Genomic DNA, 20,994 nt, shown 5'->3' with positions numbered 1-20,994 from the left:
CGATGCTCAGTCAGGCAGTGGATGAGTCTTACAGGGACACTTTCATCGCTGGCCATGTTCATCGAGTTAGGGAGACTCCACCTCCGCCCCCTTCAGTATCATCTTGCTGCTCACTGGATAAAGGACATGACGCTAGAGACGGTCTCAGTTCCTGTTTCAGAAGAGATGAGGTCTACTCTAACGTGGTGGAAGAACAGCATTCTTCTCAAGGAAGGTCTTTCGTTAGCTGTTCAGACCCCCGACCACCGTCTCTTCTCGGACGCATCAGACTCGGGCTGGGGTGCGACATTGGACGGACAGGAATGCTCGGGAACATGGAATCAGGAGCAAAGGACACTTCACATCAATTGCAAGGAGTTGTTGGCGGTTCATCTGGCCTTAATAAACTTCAAGTCCTTCCAGCTAAACAAGGTGGTGGAGGTGAACTCCGACAACACCACAGCCTTGGCTTACATCTCCAAGCAGGGAGGGACTCATTCGAGGAAGTTGTTCGAGATCGCAAGGGACCTCCTCATTTGGTCAAAAGATCGAAGGCTCACGCTGGTAACGAGGTTCATTCAGGGCGATATGAATGTCATGGCAGATCGCCTCAGCCGGAAGGGTCAGGTCATCCCCACAGAGTGGACCCTTCACAAGAATGTTTGCAGCAGACTTTGGACCCTGTGGGGTCAGCCAATCATAGATCTGTTCGCTACCTCGATGACCAAGAGGCTCCCATTGTATTGTTCTCCGATTCCAGACCCAGCAGCAGTTCACGTGGATGCCTTTCTGCTGGATTGGTCCCATCTCGACCTGTATGCATTCCCGCCGTTCAAGATTGTCAACAGGGTACTTCAGAAGTTCGCCTCTCACAAAGGGACACGGCTGACGTTGGTTGCTCCCCTCTGGCCCGCGAGAGAATGGTTCACAGAGGTACTGCAATGGCTGGTCGACGTTCCCAGGACTCTCCCTCTAAGAGTGGACCTTCTGCGTCAACCTCACGTAAAGAAGGTACACCCAAACCTCCACGCTCTTCGTCTGACTGCCTTCAGACTATCGAAAGACTCTCAAGAGCTAGAGGCTTTTCGAAGGAGGCAGCCAGAGCGATTGCCAGAGCAAGGAGGACATCCACTCTCAGAGTCTATCAATCTAAATGGGAAGTCTTCCGAAGCTGGTGCAAGGCCAATGCAGTTTCCTCAACCAGTACCACTGTAACCCAGATTGCTGACTTCCTGTTACATCTAAGGAACGTTAGATCCCTATCAGCTCCTACGATCAAGGGTTACAGAAGTATGTTGGCAGCGGTTTTCCGCCACAGAGGCTTGGATCTTTCCACCAACAAAGATCTACAGGACCTCCTTAGGTCTTTTGAGACCTCAAAGGAACGTCGGTTGTCCACTCCAGGCTGGAATCTAGACGTAGTCCTAAGGTTCCTTATGTCATCTAGATTTGAACCGCTCCAATCAGCCTCTTTTAAGGACCTCACATTAAAAACTCTTTTCCTCGTGTGCCTAGCAACAGCTAAAAGAGTAAGTGAGATCCACGCCTTCAGCAGGAACATAGTTTTCACATCTGAAACGGCTACATGTTCCTTGCAGCTCGGTTTTTTGGCTAAAAACGAGCTTCCTTCACGTCCTTGGCCTAAATCGTTCGAGATCCCTAGCCTATCCAACTTGGTGGGTAACGAACTGGAGAGAGTACTTTGCCCAGTTAGAGCTCTTAGGTACTATCTAAAGAGGTCTAAACCCTTACGAGGACAATCGGAAGCCTTATGGTGTGCTGTTAAGAAGCCTTCGCTACCAATGTCTAAGAACGCAGTTTCTTACTACATCAGGCTTCTGATTAGAGAAGCTCATTCTCATCTGAAGGAAGAAGACCTTGCTTTGCTGAAGGTAAGGACACATGAAGTGAGAGCTGTGGCTACTTCAGTGGCCTTCAAACAGAACCGTTCTCTGCAGAGTGTTATGGATGCAACCTATTGGAGAAGCAAGTCAGTGTTCGCATCATTCTACCTCAAAGATGTCCAGTCTCTTTACGAGAACTGCTACACCCTGGGACCATTCGTAGCAGCGAGTGCAGTAGTAGGTGAGGGCTCAGCCACTACATTCCCATAATCCCATAACCTTTTTTAACCTTTCTCTTGAATACTTTTTATTGTTGTTTTTGGGTTGTACGGTCGGCTAAGAAGCCTTCCGCATCCTGGTTGATTTGGCGGGTGGTCAATTCTTTCTTGAGAAGCGCCTAGGTTAGAAGTTGTGATGAGGTCCTTTAGTATGGGTTGCAGCCCTTTATACTTCAGCACCTAAGAGTTGTTCAGCATCCTAAGAGGACCGCTACGCTCAGTAAGGAAGACGTACTTAATAAAGGCAGAGTAATGGTTCAAGTCGACTTCCTTACCAGGTACTTATTTATTTTATATTGTTATTTTGAATAACTAATAAAATGTAATACGGGATACTTAGCTTCTTTGTTAACATGTATGCTGGTCTCCACCCACCACCCTGGGTGTGAATCAGCTACATGATCATCGGGTAAGATTAATATTGAAAAATGTTATTTTCATTAGTAAAATAAATTTTTGAATATACTTACCCGATGATCATGATTTAAAGGACCCGCCCTTCCTCCCCATAGAGAACCAGTGGACCGAGGAGAAAATTGAGGTCTTGTTGACAAGAAGTACTTGAGTACCTGACCACAGATGGCGCTGTTGTGTACACCCCCACCTGTATAGCGATCGCTGGCGTATCCCGACCGTAGATTTCTGTCGGGCAACGGAGTTGACAGCTACATGATCATCGGGTAAGTATATTCAAAAATTTATTTTACTAATGAAAATAACATTTTTCCAGATTTATACCAAAACATTTTACTTTTTTCCAGATTTATACCAAAATGTATTGTTGGGGTTCAACTGCAAATGGTGAACTTGGAGTTGGGGCTCCAGAGGTTGAACAACTATGCACACCAACCTTTATGGACTTTTCAAATTCATGGAATATAAAACAAGGTAAAATTTCCTCCTCACTTACTCTTTGACTTCGTACCTGTTACATAATGAGTCAGAAAAATTAATTTGTTTTGCAACTACTGTACATTATCTTTTGATGGTAAATTGATTAAAACTATGTTTGTGCAGTTTTTATTAACCCTTGTACCCCCAAAGGACGTACTGGTACGTTTCACAAAACCCATCCCTTTACCCCCATGGACTTACCGGTACGTCCTTGCAAAAAAAATGCTATAAAATTTTTTTTTTCATATTTTTGATAATATTTTGAGAAAATTCAGACATTTTCCAAGAGAATGAGACCAACCTGACCTCTCTATGACAAAAATTAAGGCTGTTAGAGCAATTTAAAAAAAAATATACTGCAAAATGTGCTGGGGAAAAAATAACCCCTTGGGGGTTAAGGGTTGGAAATTTCCAAAGAGCCTGGGGGTAAAAGGGTTAATACAGAAGGTCCGTAACTTACAAAATTGGTAGGTTCTAAGAAGCTGTTTGTATGTAAAATTTTCTTAAATTTTTGCCCATGTAGACCTAACCTAATTCACATGCCCACGATTTTCAGCAGCAAAAGTTAAAGTCCCATTTTACATGGAATAGATATCAGGTCATTTCAAATATTGTCCTGCTCATTGTATTAGATTATGTATTGTTTTATTAAGGCCCAGATACACTGTCAATCATGATTGTGCAGGCATATCCTTTAGTGAGTAGGTGTGATTGACAGTTTGCGCAGATGATTGAGTAGTGTTTGCCCAATCATGGTAGTTACACAATTATGACTGATAGTCTGTAGTGATGATTGCGCCAACAGCTCATTCTTCTCTTTGGTAACATGGCGAGCGCACAGGACTCTCAAGATTTTTGGAGGCAGTTTATTCAATTCTATACAGATTTTGCTGGTTTGTGGAATATATATATATATATATATATATATATATATATATATATATATATATATATATATATATATATATATATATATATCCCACTAACCATTAACTTATTAACAATTATCCAAAGCAGTTCATGAGATGAACATGAACCACTAAAAAAGTTAATGTATATCTTGCTATTTAGAAGTTTGCATTCCAAACGTCTACTCTTGTTAAGACTATGCTATAGATACTAAAATTCCTGGAAAGAAACTACCCAAGATAAGAGGTCTTTAAAGATACAAAGTGAGTTTAATGTTTATAATTTAAGAAAAAGTAAATTCTTATATGATGATTATGTTAGTACTGTGATATTCATATAATATGAATCTGATTCCATTTATTATTTTTTCAGTTTCGTCGGGGTTAACCCACACCCTGTTCTTGACAGAAGATGGCGTAGTCTATTCTTGCGGGAATAATGAATTGGGCCAGCTTGGACATAGTCGGATAACTAGAACACCAGGTTTGTTATACTGTACAGAAGTTTTAAAAACTTTGTTCTTAGTGGTTCATCGCTAGAGCAGAATTACCTCCACCAAAGGAGAAAATATTTTCGAGTCATTTTATTTATTTAACAATGGATAGATATTATGCATCAGAAGAAACTTTGCAATTTTTGAGGTGATACAGATCAAGATCACAATTCTAGATCAACATTGCACTTTCCACCATCTACTGTACAGTCAGCATATGAAAAGTGGGAGGCAATGTCCATAGACTTTAGTTAAATGTTGGCAACATTCATTGGCGGAGGTCTGAAATCTCTGACTAATCTTTCTTATTATAGGTTTTTACCAACATTTTTTTTTTGTTGAATGATAATTCTGTAGATAATTAACCCTTTTACCCCCATGGACGTACCGGTACGTCCTTGCAAAAGAACGCTATTTAAATTTTTTTTTGCATATTTTTGATAATTTTCTGAGAAACCTCAGGCATTTTCCAAGGGAATGAGACCAACCTGACCTCTCTATGACAAAAATTAAGACTTTTAGAGCAATATAAAAAAAATATACTGCAAAATGTGCTTGAAAAAAAATTACCCCTGGGGGTTAAGGGTTGGAAAGTTCCAAATAGCCTGGGGGTAAAAGGGTTAACATTATTTTTCATTGATTGAAAATATCTTGATTACTTTATTTTATAAGAAAATATAAAAATGAAGAATTTTAAGTTTATATTGGCTTTGAAATTTCATATCTTTTTGGTAATTGGATAAAATGTGCCTGTTATTTGAGTATGCAAATCTCATTTTAGAAGGTATTGGTAAAATAAGGGCATTAAATGAAGTACAGTAATTTATGAACATGTAAGATTTTTGTAATTTAAACAAACCTATTAGTTTATATGAACATTTCTTGTAATCAGCACCTCTTAACATAAATTCCAAAACAAAGAACCCGCTCACATGACTTGTGTGCATCCTTGCATATCTGGGAAGGATTCAACATCTTGCCTTTTAATTTGCGTTCTTTAATTACTTTTTATACTTAATTTGATTGCATAAAATGCAAAGGGATGTATTAGATGAACCCCTTTTTCATGAAGGCATATTTGAGAGAAAATGTATGGATTAAAATTACCACAAAATAACACGTAAGTGTATATGTATGTTAGAAAATATATGTATGAAAATTAGCACAAAATAACATATACCTGGATATGTATGTTAATCCTCCCCAGTATTCATAGGCTATATCATCATCATCATCATATCTTATTGCGCCAATGTCAAACCCAGTGAAGGGTGTGTCCTTTACCTCTCTAAGGTCTTGATTTGAGCAATGAGGGCCCAGTGGGCACCCTCAAAGAATGTATTCCATTGTTTGCTGTGTTGTCCCACATGGGCATTCAGGGTTGGTAGCTAATCCCTGTTTGTGGCGATTATCTCCAGCTTTGCCCACTTTCACCCTTACTTTGTTTAGGGTATATTATTTCAGTGAAACTTCCTGGAATTCGTGTCATTACCTCCATCAAGGAGGATATAAAATGACCCGCATTTATTTATTCATCTCCTTGTTTGTCTGTGAGCAGGATTACATCAGATCATCTTGCTAGGTTTTCACCACTTTTAACAAGGGATAGATATTATGCTTCGGAAGAATCCATAAAAATTTGGAGGCGATGCGATTGCAGGATCACTTTTTTGTTATTTTTGTTGTTAATATAAAGTAGATTCATTCACGGTCAACATAAGAAAACTAGAAATCTTAGTCCATAGATTCGAGTGAAATGTTGAAAATCTTCATTGGCGAAGTTCTGAAATCTCTGAATGCTATTATTCATTCTTAAATTGAAGAGTATCCACAAAAGTATAAGGACAACTGTGCCATGACATATGTAAAACCCTTTGTTCTTGCTGGAAAGAAGGACTTGGAATGAAGCTGGTGTTTAAACAGAGTTCCTTCCAGACATTACCATTCGATTTCTCATCCGTTCTTTAGTTGAGTCCTCAACCAGAAGCATTTGAGATTAGTGCGATATCAGATTTCATATGTTTGATTCCCAGATAGGAATGTATGTCGCTTAATTTTGGGAAGACTAGATTTTGTGCTATCACAAAAAGTATATCCTCATTTGTTATTGGGGTGGGAGTTGGTTAGTTCATACCCAGTGGAGGACCTTCATTTTCTTTACTCGTATGATGAGTCAAGTGTACCACTTTATCATAAGAGGTTACACCTGATTATTTTACATTTAGCTTGCACAAGTACAAAAGGCAGGGGAAGAAAATTATTATTGTATAATTTTAATGTAAAGTTTTTTTTTTAAAACTTCTCTTACTGTGTTTATTGTTCCTTGAAAATGTGTATCAATTACAATACATGAAAGTGATTGGTACTTTTTAACTTTCAGACGTTTGTAGTGAACCTGCTATTCAGATATCACGTGAAAATTTTTATTTTCGAGCTGTATACTCTATGTTTGTTACCTACATATTAGAATAAATAAGTCCCTTCTACCCATCTTTACACATCTTATACTCAGTCCAGATGACATTTGGAGTTAGGTAACCACCACTATAGTCCATTTCTTTTATCGAAGCATATTTGCACCGACTCGCAGGGGTGCCCTTTTAGCTCGGAAAAGTTTCCTGATCGCTGATTGGTTAGAATCATGTCCAACCAATCAGCAATCAGGAAACTTTTCCGAGCTAAAAGGGCACCCCTGCGAATCGGTGCAAATATGACTCGATAAAAGAAATGGACTATAGGTAACTGATTTCCTTCTGACCAGGTGAGAAGGCTTCGTTTTCTTCTTTATATTGCCTGAAAGACGGGGACTCTTACACTAAGAGTCATAGCCCCCAATGAGAGGGCTCTTCTTTAGATGGTGTTTTCAGGGAAGTGTTGATTACATGAAAAGTTGGTGTAAACTCATTGGTGTGTATTGCAACAATTAATTTTCAATATTAATCTTACCCGATGATCATGTAGCTGTCAACTCCGTTGCCCGACAGAAATCTACGGTCGGGATACGCCAGCGATCGCTATCCAGGTGGGGGTGTGCTCAACAGCGCCATCTGTGGTCAGGTACTCAAGTACTTCTTGTCAACAAGACCTCAATTTTTCCTCTGTCGTGCCGCCGGCAAGACCTACATGGATACGCTGTTGATTTTGGAGTCTTTTGTTCACGATTTGGTGATGTATTTGCTCTGAAGTTTAGCCTTCGCTGTTCAGGAAGCTTTATCCTTAGCTTAGCAAGCTTTTGGAATTAATTTGATTCATTGGTTAACGATCTTTGCTTAATTTTGGAATTCCCCCTTGACTACCTCTAAATTCAAGATGTCTGACCATTCCCAAGTTCCTAAATACAGGCAGTGTAGTGTTAGGACTTGTACTAGGCGTCTTCCGAAGGCCTCTATAGATCCTCACACCGTATGTTCCAATTGTAGGGGAAAATCCTGTCAATTGGAAGATCGATGTGGGGAATGTGCTGGGCTTTCGGAATTCGATTTTAATGAATTCCTCAGATATGCACGTAGGTTAGAGAAGGAGAGAGATAGGAGGAGTTCTTCTCGCTCTGTGGATTTTTCCTCTCCCCATGCCCCTCAACCTTTTCCTTCCCCTGTGGTGGTGACTCCCGAACCTGCTACGAGTGCTCAGCCTGCAATGGCTGATATGTTGCGTGCCATTCAGGCTCTCGGTGAGAAGGTGGAGTCGTTGGTTAGTGACCGCAATCAGCTCTTGGCAGATGTCAGAGAGCTGAAAGCGAAGAGTGCAGTGGGAAGTGTTAGTGCTAGTGATGTGCATAGTGTCAGTGTCAGTGTTGCGCATGAGGGTACATCTGTGCGTGCCAGTCGTCCTCCCAGTCCGGGACCTCTTGCAAGCTCCCAAGCCCAGGGGAGAAGCAATGTCGAAGGACCAAAGGGTTCGGCAGGCCTTGATCGGCGCACGGATGTATCCTCAGTGGTTGCGGACGTATCTGCTAAGGATCGTCCCATCCACTTACAGACGAGTGAGCCCTGACATTCCTCGTCTGTGGAAGAGGTTTCCAGGAGGAAACGGTGGACCAAGGTCTCACGACCGCTCAAACGTAAGGTCCCTTACGAGCTAGTCCAACGGCCCAGGTGTAGCCACTGGGTCAGTTCGGACTCGCCGCAGTCATCTGATGACTGCACACCTCCCAAGAGAGGTAGAGTGGTCCCTCAACAGGCCTCTGCTCCGTCTGTTGTTGCTCCAACCACAGTAGACCCTAAGTGGTCCATGCTGCAGACTATGCAGTCTCAGCTTGCGGCTTTTATGCAGGAGTATCATGCCGAGAAGGTTAACACCTCTCCTGTTAACCTACAACCCGCAGAGGTTGTGCGCTCAGCAGATACTGCGGCTGCCTGCTCCCACACCCCACCTGTGAGAGCTCCTCCACCGATGCGCAGTCCTCACTGCCAGACGCATGTTCTTGCTGCACCATCTGCTAACATGCGTGTGCTGCCGCATCAGGAGTTGCCGGGTTCCAGCACTATGCGGCATTCTCCTCAGCCCATGCAGCATGCTCTGCAGACCTTACAGCATGCTCCGCATACCATGCAGCATGAGCCGCATACCTTACAGCATGCTCTGCATACCATACCGCATGCTCCTCAGCCCACCGCAGACCCTCCCACACACCAGCCCTCTGCTTTTGTTGTTGCCAGCTCGCAGACTGTCCAGCAGAGGCATGATGATGGATCCGCAGGTACGCATGCACCCGTTCTGCAGGATTCAGCCGTTCAGCTTGCTGCTCTGCCTTTGCCTCTCACAACTCAACTTTCGGATGATGATGTATCGGATGATGAAGCTGCTCATCTGGATGATCCTCACTCTGATGTTGAAGGACACAAGTCTTCGCCACCCTCCTTAGACTTTCGCAAAGTCCTTGCTTTGTTCAGGGATTTGTATCCTGAACACTTTGTGTCTGCAACCCCTCGTTCTCCTCCCTCCGAGTTTGCTCTGGGCATGCAGTCTGCTGCGCCTGCCTTCACCAAGCTTGTTCTCGCCAGATCATCTAGGAGAGCTTTGAGGGTTATGGGGGACTGGTTGCATTCCAAGAAGCAACTGGGAAGGACCTCTTTTGTGTTTCCTCCTCCCAAGCTGGCTTCTAAGTCGAGCGTCTGGTATGCCACGGGAGAGGAACCTGGCTTGGGGGTTCCTGCCTCTGCCCAGGCCGACTTCTCAAGTCTGGTTGACTCTCCCCGCAGGTTGGCTATGAGACGTTCGAAGATCTGCTGGTCCTTTTCAGATCTTGATCATATGTTGAAGGGAGTCTTTCGTGCCTTCGAGATATTCAACTTCCTCGATTGGTGTTTGGGAGCCTTAAGCAGGAAGACTTCCCCTTCAGATAAGGACTCAGCCATGCTGATCATGTCTAGCATGGACAAGGCAATTCGGGATGGGTCTGGTGAACTTGCGGCTTCATATGTATCAGGAGTCCTCAAGAAGAGAGAACATCTGTGCTCCTTCTTATCTGCTGGTATCCCTCCTTGCCAGAAGTCAGAGTTGCTGTTTGCTCCTCTCTCCAAGTGTCTGTTTCCGGAGGAGTTGATTAAGGGGATGGCTGCCTCTCTTATCCAGAAGGATACTCATGACCTCATGGCTTCTTCTGCACGTAAGGCTAAAACCTTACCTTCCGTGCCTAGACCCTTCCGCCCTACAGCAGTTGATACACCTGCTTCTAGGTTCATCCCGCCCTTTCGTGGCAGAACCTCCAGCAGAGGAGGTACCCGTGCAGACAGTCTCCGTGGCAAGTCCAAGAAGGGTTCCAAGTCCGCAAAAGGCAAGTTTTGACTGCCTTTCTCTCCAGACAGCAGTAGGAGCCAGACTCAAGACCTTCTGGCAAGCTTGGGAGAGCAGAGGTGCAGACGCTCAGTCTGTGAAGTGGCTAAGGGAGGGATACAGAATTCCGTTCTGCCTCAATCCCCCTCTAGCTACATCTCCCATCAACCTCTCTCCCAACTACAAGGAGAAGGACAAGAGGCTAGCGTTGCAACAAGAGGTGTCGCTCTTGCTACAGAAGGAAGCAGTGGTCATAGTCCGGGATCATCAATCCCCGGGCTTTTACAACCGTCTCTTCCTGGTAGCCAAGAAGACAGGAGGTTGGAGACCGGTGCTGGACGTCAGTGCTCTCAATGCTTATGTCACCAAGCAGACGTTCACGATGGAGACGACGAAGTCGGTCCTAGCAGCGGTCAGGCAGGAGGACTGGATGGTCTCGTTAGACCTGAAAGACGCATACTTTCACGTCCCCATCCATCCAGACTCCCAACCTTTCCTAAGATTCGTCTTTGGAAAGGTTGTGTACCAGTTCCAAGCCCTGTGCTTTGGCCTAAGCACGGCACCTCTTGTGTTTACGAGACTGATGAGGATTATTGCGAAATTCCTTCACTTGGCAGACATCAGAGCCTCCCTCTATTTAGACGACTGGCTTTTAAGAGCTCCCACAAGTCGTCGCTGTCTGGAGAATCTCAGATGGACTATGGATCTGACCAAGGAACTGGGCCTCCTGGTCAATTTAGAGAAGTCCCAGCTCGTCCCATCCCAGACCATTGTTTACCTGGGTATGGAGATTCAGAGTCGAGCTTTTCGGGCTTTTCCGTCGGCCCCAAGGATCAACCAAGCCCTAGAGTGCATCCAGAGCATGCTGAGAAGGAACCGATGCTCAGTCAGGCAGTGGATGAGTCTAACAGGGACACTTTCATCGCTGGCCCTGTTCATCGAGTTAGGGAGACTCCACCTCCGCCCCCTTCAGTATCATCTAGCTGCTCACTGGATAAAGGACATGACGCTAGAGACGGTCTCAGTTCCTGTTTCCGAAGAGATGAGGTCTACTCTAACGTGGTGGAAGAACAGCATTCTTCTCAAGGAAGGTCTATCTTTAGCTGTTCAGACCCCCGACCACCGTCTCTTCTCGGACGCATCAGACTCGGGCTGGGGTGCGACATTGGACGGACAGGAATGCTCGGGAACATGGAATCAGGAGCAAAGGACACCTCACAACAATTGCAAGGAGTTGTTGGCGGTTCATCTGGCCTTGATAAACTTCAAGTCCCTCCAGCTAAACAAGGTGGTGGAGGTGAACTCCGACAACACCACAGCCTTGGCTTACATCTCCAAGCAGGGGGGGACTCATTCGAGGAAGTTGTTCGAGATCGCAAGGGACCTCCTCATTTGGTCAAAAGATCGAAAGCTCACGCTGGTAACGAGGTTCATTCAGGGCGATATGAATGTCATGGCAGATCGCCTCAGCCGGAAGGGTCAAGTCATCCCCACAGAGTGGACCCTTCACAAGAATGTTTGCAGCAGACTTCGGGCCCTGTGGGGTCAGCCAACCATAGATCTGTTCGCTACCTCGATGACCAAGAGGCTCCCATTGTATTGTTCTCCGATTCCAGACCCAGCAGCAGTTCACGTGGATGCCTTTCTGCTGGATTGGTCCCATCTCGACCTGTATGCATTCCCGCCGTTCAAGATTGTCAACAGGGTACTTCAGAAGTTCGCCTCTCACAAAGGGACACGGCTGACGTTGGTTGCTCCCCTCTGGCCCGCGAGAGAATGGTTCACAGAGGTACTGCAATGGCTGGTCGACGTTCCCAGGACTCTTCCTCTAAGAGTGGACCTTCTGCGTCAACCTCACGTAAAGAAGGTACACCCAAGCCTCCACGCTCTTCGTCTGACTGCCTTCAGACTATCGAAAGACTCTCAAGAGCTAGAGGCTTTTCGAAGGAGGCACCCAGAGCGATTGCCAGAGCAAGGAGGACATCCACTCTCAGAGTCTATCAGTCTAAATGGGAAGTCTTCCGAAACTGGTGCAAGGCCAATGCAGTTTCCTCAACCAGTACCACTGTAACCCAGATTGCTGACTTCCTGTTACATCTAAGGAACGTTAGATCCCTATCAGCTCCTACGATCAAGGGTTACAGAAGTATGTTGGCAGCGGTTTTCCGCCACAGAGGCTTGGATCTTTCCACCAACAAAGATCTACAGGACCTCCTTAGGTCTTTTGAGACCTCAAAGGAACGTCGGTTGTCCACTCCAGGCTGGAATCTAGACGTGGTCCTAAGGTTCCTTATGTCATCCAGATTTGAACCGCTCCAATCAGCCTCTTTTAAGGACCTCACATTAAAAACTCTTTTCCTCGTATGCCTAGCAACAGCTAAAAGAGTAAGTGAGATCCACGCCTTCAGCGGGAACATAGGTTTCACATCGGAAACGGCTACATGTTCCTTGCAGCTCGGTTTTTTGGCTAAAAACGAGCTTCCTTCACGTCCTTGGCCTAAATCGTTCGAGATCCCTAGTCTGTCCAACTTGGTGGGGAACGAACTGGAGAGAGTACTTTGCCCAGTCAGAGCTCTTAGGTACTATCTAAGAAGGTCAAAACCTTTACGAGGACAATCAGAAGCCTTATGGTGTGCTGTCAAGAAGCCTTCGCTACCAATGTCTAAGAACGCAGTTTCTTACTACATCAGGCTTCTGATTAGAGAAGCTCATTCTCATCTGAAGGAAGAAGACCTTGCTTTGCTGAAGGTAAGGACACATGAAGTGAGAGCTGTGGCTACTTCAGTGGCCTTCAAACAGAACCGTTCTCTGCAGAGTGTTATGGATGCAACCTATTGGAGAAGCAAGTCAGTGTTCGCATCATTCTATCTCAAAGATGTCCAGTCTCTTTACGAGAACTGCTACACCCTGGGACCATTCGTAGCAGCGAGTGCAGTAGTAGGTGAGGGCTCAGCCACTACATTCCCATAATCCCATAACCTTTTTAACCTTTCTCTTGAATACTTTTTATTGTTGTTTTGGGTTGTACGGTCGGCTAAGAAGCCTTCCGCATCCTGGTTGATTTGGCGGGTGGTCAATTCTTTCTTGAGAAGCGCCTAGGTTAGAGGTTGTGATGAGGTCCTTTAGTATGGGTTGCAGCCCTTTATACTTCAGCACCTAAGAGTCGTTCAGCATCCTAAGAGGACCGCTACGCTCAGTAAGGAAGACGTACTTAATAAAGGCAGAGTAATGGTTCAAGTCGACTTCCTTACCAGGTACTTATTTATTTTATATTTGTTATTTTGAATAACTAATAAAATGAAATACTGGATACTTAGCTTCTTTGTTAACATGTATGCTGGTCTCCACCCACCACCCTGGGTGTGAATCAGCTACATGATCATCGGGTAAGATTAATATTGAAAAATGTTATTTTCATTAGTAAAATAAATTTTTGAATATACTTACCCGATGATCATGATTTAAAGGACCCGCCCTTCCTCCCCATAGAGAACCAGTGGACCGAGGAGAAAATTGAGGTCTTGTTGACAAGAAGTACTTGAGTACCTGACCACAGATGGCGCTGTTGAGCACACCCCCACCTGGATAGCGATCGCTGGCGTATCCCGACCGTAGATTTCTGTCGGGCAACGGAGTTGACAGCTACATGATCATCGGGTAAGTATATTCAAAAATTTATTTCTGGGCTCGAACCTGTGCCGCCCAGTGAATAAGCTCCATTTAGCACTTATTCTTAGGTAATTTACTGCTAAATATACCAGAGAAAAAATGTAAAGGAGTGCTAGGTTAACTAGCTCGCTCACCTATTGGTGTCGGTATAAAATTGGGCGTATATTCCAGAGGTCCCGCACTATTTAGATTAATCCACGACAGAAAACCCCAATAGAGGAGAGCCGTTCAACCTCACTCGGTACTACTAACAATGCATCCGCTCAGAACCCAACTCCTTTTAGCACGACGAGTAAAGTAACCCGCATTTTTGTTGTGCTCTCGATTTTGGTTATTTTTCATTGAATTATGGCTTCTTCGTCGGTTTCCCAGGAGACACCGTCTAAGTTAAGTACCAAGCTGGGTTTTACTGTGTTTTGAGCAACCTAGATCGTTTAATATTTATATTATAGGAGTTTATTCTCTTCGTTCATACCGATCTTGCTTGATTTCACTACAGTTGGTACTCCTGTTTTTGAGAGCTTTTAATTTTCACTTGCGGTGTTACTATGTGTATTATTTTTATTATCAAATATTATTTGTTATTGTGAATATTCATTATTTAGCGTTTAGAATCCTCGTGGTTCAATTTTTGGGCCGATATCATTTACGTATCGTTATGGCTGCCGACCCTCGTGCTAGGCGGCAATGTTATTTTTAGCCATCAGGTGTGTCTTTTGTGATTTAATTATTATGTTGCATGCCTTGCCCAAAAATTTTCTATGTGTTTATTCATATAATTTAACGCTATTATTATTATTATAATGAATATTTGTGCCATTACTCCGTTTGATCTGTCTGGTTGGGGATCGTCAGTTGGTAGCCCTGCTGCCTCGTATCACGTGATCCTCCCCCACGCTCCCCCTCTAGCTAGGTGGGCGGCTAGGCTTCTCCCCCCTCCACTAAGGGACCGTTGCCTTCCCTCCTTTTAGAGGGGGTAGTTCAGTGTTTATGGACTTTGTCCTCCGGGTGGCCCGGCGGGTTCGTCTCTGTCTAGTCTGGTTGGCCACCGGTCAACAGAGTTGGATCCCGGTGCACCCTATTTTATATTCACTTTTCATTCTGGCTTATGTTATACGAAACCCTCCGGGTTCGATTGGCGGTTCTTAGCTACAGTTCCGCCCCCCTATTATTTTATAACATTTCCTATGATGATTATATATGACAGATCACTACCCCGGAGTCCCTAAATGAATTGGTATTGGATATACTTTTATTTCCCGGCCCGGGGTCTACCCCGCCCCGGGAAATCAGACACCATGTGTCTTAATTCCTTGTTATTGCATCCTTTTTTATGCTCCCGGCTTGACCGGAATGGATTGCTATACAGTACTTTAGTTTCAAGTTAGACTTATGTTTAGGCCCGGGTCCTCCGGTCCCGCCCCTATGTAAGAATATTACAGTTAAGCTCTAACCTTGCGTTAGACCTATGTTAGGCCCGGGTCCTCCGGACCCGCCCCTACCTAAGAATATTACAGTTAAGCTCTATTCTTGTGTTAGACCTATGTTAGGCCCGGGTCCTCCGGACCCGCCCCTACTTAAAGAATAGTACAGTTAAGCTCTAATCTTGTGTTAGACCTATGTTAGGCCCGGGTCCTCCGGACCCGCCCCTACTTAAGAGAATTACAGTTTCTCATATACTATTCTTTTTATAGATGGTGCATTGTCTGACGCCGGCCTGTGCAGCTGTTCTGCACCAGCCTTGTGGCCACTCCGTCTGCCGATCTCACGCCCCTTGTGGGGTTCAACTGGAAGACGTTGTGGTATGGCACCCGGATAACTGTGTGATTTGCTTCGACCTCATCACTACCCTTGGATCTGACTCGGTGAGTCCCGTTGGCTATATTGCCTTCTTATTTTATTTTACTATTAGTAAGATATCTATGGTCTTGAAGGACCATTGGGAGTCTCCCTTTTATAATTCCCACTATTATTTCAGGCATCCCCGGAGCAAAAATCTGCGGCTCGGGCCACACTGAAGGTGTGGGTTGGTGGGTTTGCCCGGAATGTGAAGTCTAAGCGGCCGTACGTCCTATCTGAGGACTACTGCACCATGGTTTACCCCAACGCCAAGTCTTCAGCTGCTGTGGCTAGGCATGTGGCAGCTCCCATCATTGCCCACATTGATGCCACTATAACGGGTCTCATCGACCCAGAGCAAGATCCATCGGACGCCCCCGGAGGTCTGGAGGACAATGTTGCCTCCATGAACCTGGACGTCGAACCAATGTTACTAGACGAGCCGGATACAGGTAGGGTGGTAAGTGAGGCAGGTGTGTCCGGCGCTGAGATTCCTATCCTCAGCCCCGCTCTTTCTTCTTCTTCTGATCGCTCTTCTTTTCTTGGATTTTCTGGGGACCGTGATTCGTCCCAACGATCATACCCGGTTCCCCCTAAGGATAAGTCTACTTCAAGGACCTTACCCAAAGCTCGCAAGCCTCACAAGACTTCTCATGGCTCTAAACATTGTACGAACCCGTCTTCAAAGACCTCTGGTTCCTCCTCTAAGTCTCACGACCCGGGAGTTCCTTCCGCCCCTCCTGCTGCTAGCCCGGGCCTTTCCGAATCAGCCATGCTTCGCATCGTGTCGGAGATGCAGGCAAAGTTGGTTTCGGAGATACAGTCGAGGATGGACACGATGTTCTCTAACTTCGGTCAGAGAATTGGGGCTTTAGAGCAAGGAGCTCCGGAGAGAGTCCAAAGCTCTCTCATCCCGGATGCCTCTAAGCTCCCGCCGTTTGCCAAGAACAACCCCTGGCGGATGGCTCTTCATTCCCCGTTCTCAGACGGAATGTTGACTCTGGAGGGCCTTGGCACTCGTCCTCTAGAGGACTTTGAATTCTTTCCTCCTGGTCTGGCATTTCCATTTCATGGTTATGCCAGGCTTACCGAGGAAGCTTTAGTTCGATTAGACAAGGTCCCCAAAGAGACGGTCATCTTCCCGAAGGAGCAAGCCCAATCTGTTTGGGCCAGATTTTTGAACGACATCGGCTGCACTAACACCATGCTGACGCCTCATAAAAGCTCCTTTACGATGTTCTTAATGGACAAGAACACCTTGACTCCATGCGTCAATAAGGTGGCAGAGCTTGCCTTTCAATATGCTCTGGAGGAGAAGCCCTTGCCTCCCATCCGAGAGGTGGATCCAATCTCCCTCCTTCTTCCCTCAGGTATTGAGTGTTGGGACAACGTCCATACCACCTTTACCTCCGGCAAGCTTGCAGCAGACTGTGCCTCAGTCTTGTTTAGTGAGAAGCTTCCCCGTCTCCCGGAATCCCTCATTAAACAGGAATATGATTCCCGCCTACGTGTGGGCCGTACTCTAAACCTGGCCACATCCACGGAGTCGATAGCCTTGACTTACGATACGGAGAGTATTTTTAAGTCTCTCAACAAGGCTACGTTACAGTCTTTATATTATGACTTGTATGACTTCGCTACTGCTAAACGCAGATGTCGCAAGCATGTCCTAGCTGAGGCGACGATTAGGCATGAACCTAATAAACTCATCCGGTCCTCCTGTTGGGGTTCAAATCTCTTCCCCGAGGATCTCGTAGAGGAAGTCTTGGCGGAGGCCACTAGGGTTAATCAGAGCCTTAAAGCCCGTTGGGGTTTGACCCCTAAACGCAAGTATGACCCCGCAAATTATCAAGCCCGGGGTAGGAAGAAGCTTAGACCATATACCTCCACCCAGTTCAGGCAACAGCAGAGTGCTTCATCCAACTTCCGGCTGCCTCTCCCTCCATCTTCTGTTGTCCCTGCACAGCCTTCCACCTCTCAGGCTCCTTCGGATGACTATGTCACCGTTCTGCTACCTAAGAGCCAGCTTTCTGGTGCCTCCGCCACTTCCCCTGCCTTTAACCAGTCTTACGAGGCTCATAGCTCTTCCCAGAGTTATGGTAGAGGTAGAGGCTATCACCGTGGCTCTAACCAGAACAAAGGCAGGGGAAGAGCCTTTCGCAGAGGAAAGAACTTCTGAGGCGGACGTGGAGGCAACTCCTCAAACCAATACTGAGGTGCAGCAGGTAGGGGGGAGGCTCTATGCCTTCCGCAACAAATGGAGGTTCAGTCCCTGGGTGTTCAGTATCATCTCCAAGGGACTGGGGTGGAGTTGGATTCAAGGACCTCCTCCTCCGAACAAATTTCGTCAACATTCCACTCCGGACCTGGTCGAATTTGTCCAGGATCTTTTACAAAAGAACGCCATACAAGAAACGAAACATCTGAAGTTTCAAGGTCGGCTGTTCAGTGTCCCGAAGAAGGATTCAGACAAGAGAAGAGTGATTCTAGATCTATCCCTTCTCAACTTGTCCATTCAATGCGACAAGTTTCGAATGCTTACCGTCTCGCAGGTGCGGACCTTACTTCCCCGTGGGGCCGTCACCACCTCTATCGATCTTACAGACGCCTACTATCACGTCCCGATAGCGAGACACTTCCGTCCGTACCTAGGCTTTCGCTTAGGGGACAAAAGTTACTCCTTCAAGGTGATGCCTTTCGGGCTCAACATCGCCCCAAGGATCTTCACAAAGCTAGCAGAAGTCGCTGTTCAGGAACTCAGGAATCAAGGGATTCAAGTAGTAGCCTATCTGGACGACTGGCTCATTTGGTCAGACACCTCCCAAAATTGCCTAAAAGCCACTCACAAAGTCATCCATTATCTTCAATCTCTAGGCTTCCAGATCAACTTCAAGAAGTCCCGTCTTCTTCCAAAATCGAAGTTCCAATGGCTCGGCCTGCAATGGGATCTTATATCTCATACTCTGTGTCTTCCCAGACCCAAGAGGTTAGAGATTGCAAGGAACACCAAACGCTTTCTCAAAGACAAAGTAAGTTCCAGACGACTCCAAGAGAGGATTCTGGGTTCCCTTCAGTTTGCCTCAGTGACGGATCTTCTTCTGAAGGCAAAATTGAAAGATATCAATCGTGTCTGGCGTTCGAGGGCGAACCGGAAGCTCCGGGACAGGAAAGTCCGCCTTCCTCCCATTCTACGGGAAAGACTTCTTCCTTGGACAAGAGCAAACAGTCTGTCAAAGTCAGTTCCCCTTCGATTTCCGCCTCCGGAATTAATCATTCACACAGACGCATCCTTATCAGGTTGGGGCGGCTATTCTCAGCTCAAGAAAGTTCAAGGTCTTTGGACTCCCTTGTTCCGCCATTTTCACATCAATGTGCTAGAGGCCATGGCAGTTCTTCTAACCCTGAAACGTCTCGCTCTTCCCAAGAAACAACACCTTCGTCTGGTCCTCGACAGCGAAGTGGTGGTCCGCTGCCTCAACAGAGGCGGGTCAAAGTCAGGGCCTCTGAACCATGTTCTAGTAGCCATATTCTCCCTAGCAGCCTCGAACCGTTGGCATCTTTCAGCTGTCCACCTGGCGGGAGTCCGGAATGTAGTGGCAGACGCCCTGTCCCGGACCTCCCCTCTAGAATCGGAATGGTCACTCGATCTAAAGTCATTTCGGTGGATTCTCTCTCAGGTTCCCGGTCTCCAAGTGGACCTCTTCGCCACGGAATCCAACCACAAATTGAGAGTATATGTGGCTCCCAATCTAGACCCTCAGGCTTACGCCACAGACGCCATGTCACAGAATTGGGACAACTGGGAAAAGATTTATCTCTTTCCCCCCGGTGAATCTTTTGCTGAAAGTTCTAGACAAACTGAGATCCTTCAAGGGACAAGTAGCCTTGGTCGCACCCAACTGGCCCAAGAGCAACTGGTATCCTCTCCTGCGGGAGTTGAGACTATACCCTCACCCGATACCCAATCCGGTTCTGTCTCAGATAGTACAAACACGCGTTGTGTACGCTTTCTCAAACATTCAGAGCGCCCTAACTTTATGGACTTTATGAAGTTTGCGGCTATGCATGGTGCCAATATTGATCCTCAAAACACCTTGTTCCTAGAATCGGATAAACGGGATTCCACCATCCGCCAGTATGACTCTGCAGTTAAAAAGTTGGCAAAATTTTTAATAGACTCAGACGTGAACTGTATGAACTTGAACCTTACAGTCACTTTCTTTAGATCTTTATTAGAATCAGGTCTGGCAGCCAATACTATCACCACTATTAAATCGGCTCTGAAAAAGATCTTCCTAGTGGGTTTTAACATAGACTTAACCGACTCTTTGTTAGCTTCAATTCCGAAAGCTTGTGCCAGACTGAAACCGGTTACTCGTCCTACCCCCGGTGACCTGGTTCCTTAATGACGTACTCAAATTGGCTTCTGATACCATTAACAGTTCTTGTGATTACATGCCCCTTCTCAGGAAAACACTTTTCCTGGTGAGCTTGGCTTCCGGGGCAAGAATTTCTGAATTGGCAGCCTTGTCGAGAGACCCGGGTCATATTGACTTTCTGCCTTCAGGAGAGGTCCTTCTTTCTCCTAACAAATTCTTTTTGGCTAAGAATGAAGACCCTCAAAAACAGATGGACCTCCTGGAAAATTGTTCCCCTCACGCAAGATCCGTCTCTGTGCCCTGTCACTACTCTTAGGTCTTATTTATCCCGGGACCTCCTCTAACTCCTCGGGGGCCTCTATTCGTTAGAGAACAAGGCGGTACCATTACTATTAAAGGGATCAGGCAACAAATTTTGTATTTTATTAAACAAGCTAACCCTGACTCTTTTCCTCTTGCACATGATATCAGGGGGGGTTGCTACCTCGGTGAACTTCTTTCACCACATGAATTTTACAGACCTTTCCAGGTATACAGGGTGGAAATCACCGTCAGTGTTCAAGAAACACTACCTTAAACATTTGGAAGCCCTAAAATTTTCTACAGTGGCCGCAGGGAGCGTAGTTACTCCCAAGTAACTCACAGGTTAATGCCTTGACTCTTTATCTCTCCCTCTTACCTGCCTCATTTATACCCTATTGTATTCGTTGGTCTCGCACCCTGAATACTGTTATTATATTTGTAAATTTTATGCTCCTGAGTATCTGTATATATTATCACTCACGGCATTATTATACCTACCTTATTGGATTTATGTTCATATTTAAGATACCCTTATAATTGTTTTTTGGTACTCATCTCTGATTAAAAGCATCCTGTATTTTCCCTTACGCTTATGTTTTTTCCTTTATTTTGCAAGTTTGGTGACATTTTTC

The 20,994-nt window shown here is 45.6% G+C and overlaps 1 protein-coding gene across 2 annotated transcripts in view; it reads left to right on the top strand.

Annotated features, from left to right (window-relative positions):
- LOC137655602 (probable E3 ubiquitin-protein ligase HERC4) overlaps positions 1–20,994 on the top strand; it is a 98,635-nt gene that overhangs the window by 16,282 nt on the left and 61,359 nt on the right. For both annotated transcript variants that reach the window (XM_068389504.1, XM_068389503.1), the window contains exons 2-3: positions 2,863–2,989; positions 4,277–4,387. In XM_068389504.1, coding sequence (XP_068245605.1) covers positions 2,875–2,989; positions 4,277–4,387 — 226 coding nt within the window. In that variant the 5' untranslated portion in view covers positions 2,863–2,874. The remainder of the gene's footprint in view (positions 1–2,862; positions 2,990–4,276; positions 4,388–20,994) is intronic.

Source organism: Palaemon carinicauda, chromosome 16, assembly GCF_036898095.1.
Source record: "Palaemon carinicauda isolate YSFRI2023 chromosome 16, ASM3689809v2, whole genome shotgun sequence".
Taxonomy (NCBI): Eukaryota; Metazoa; Arthropoda; class Malacostraca; order Decapoda; family Palaemonidae; genus Palaemon; species Palaemon carinicauda.
The sequence above is the reverse complement of the archived record's forward strand: the minus strand, read 5'-3'. Positions and strand labels throughout refer to the sequence as shown.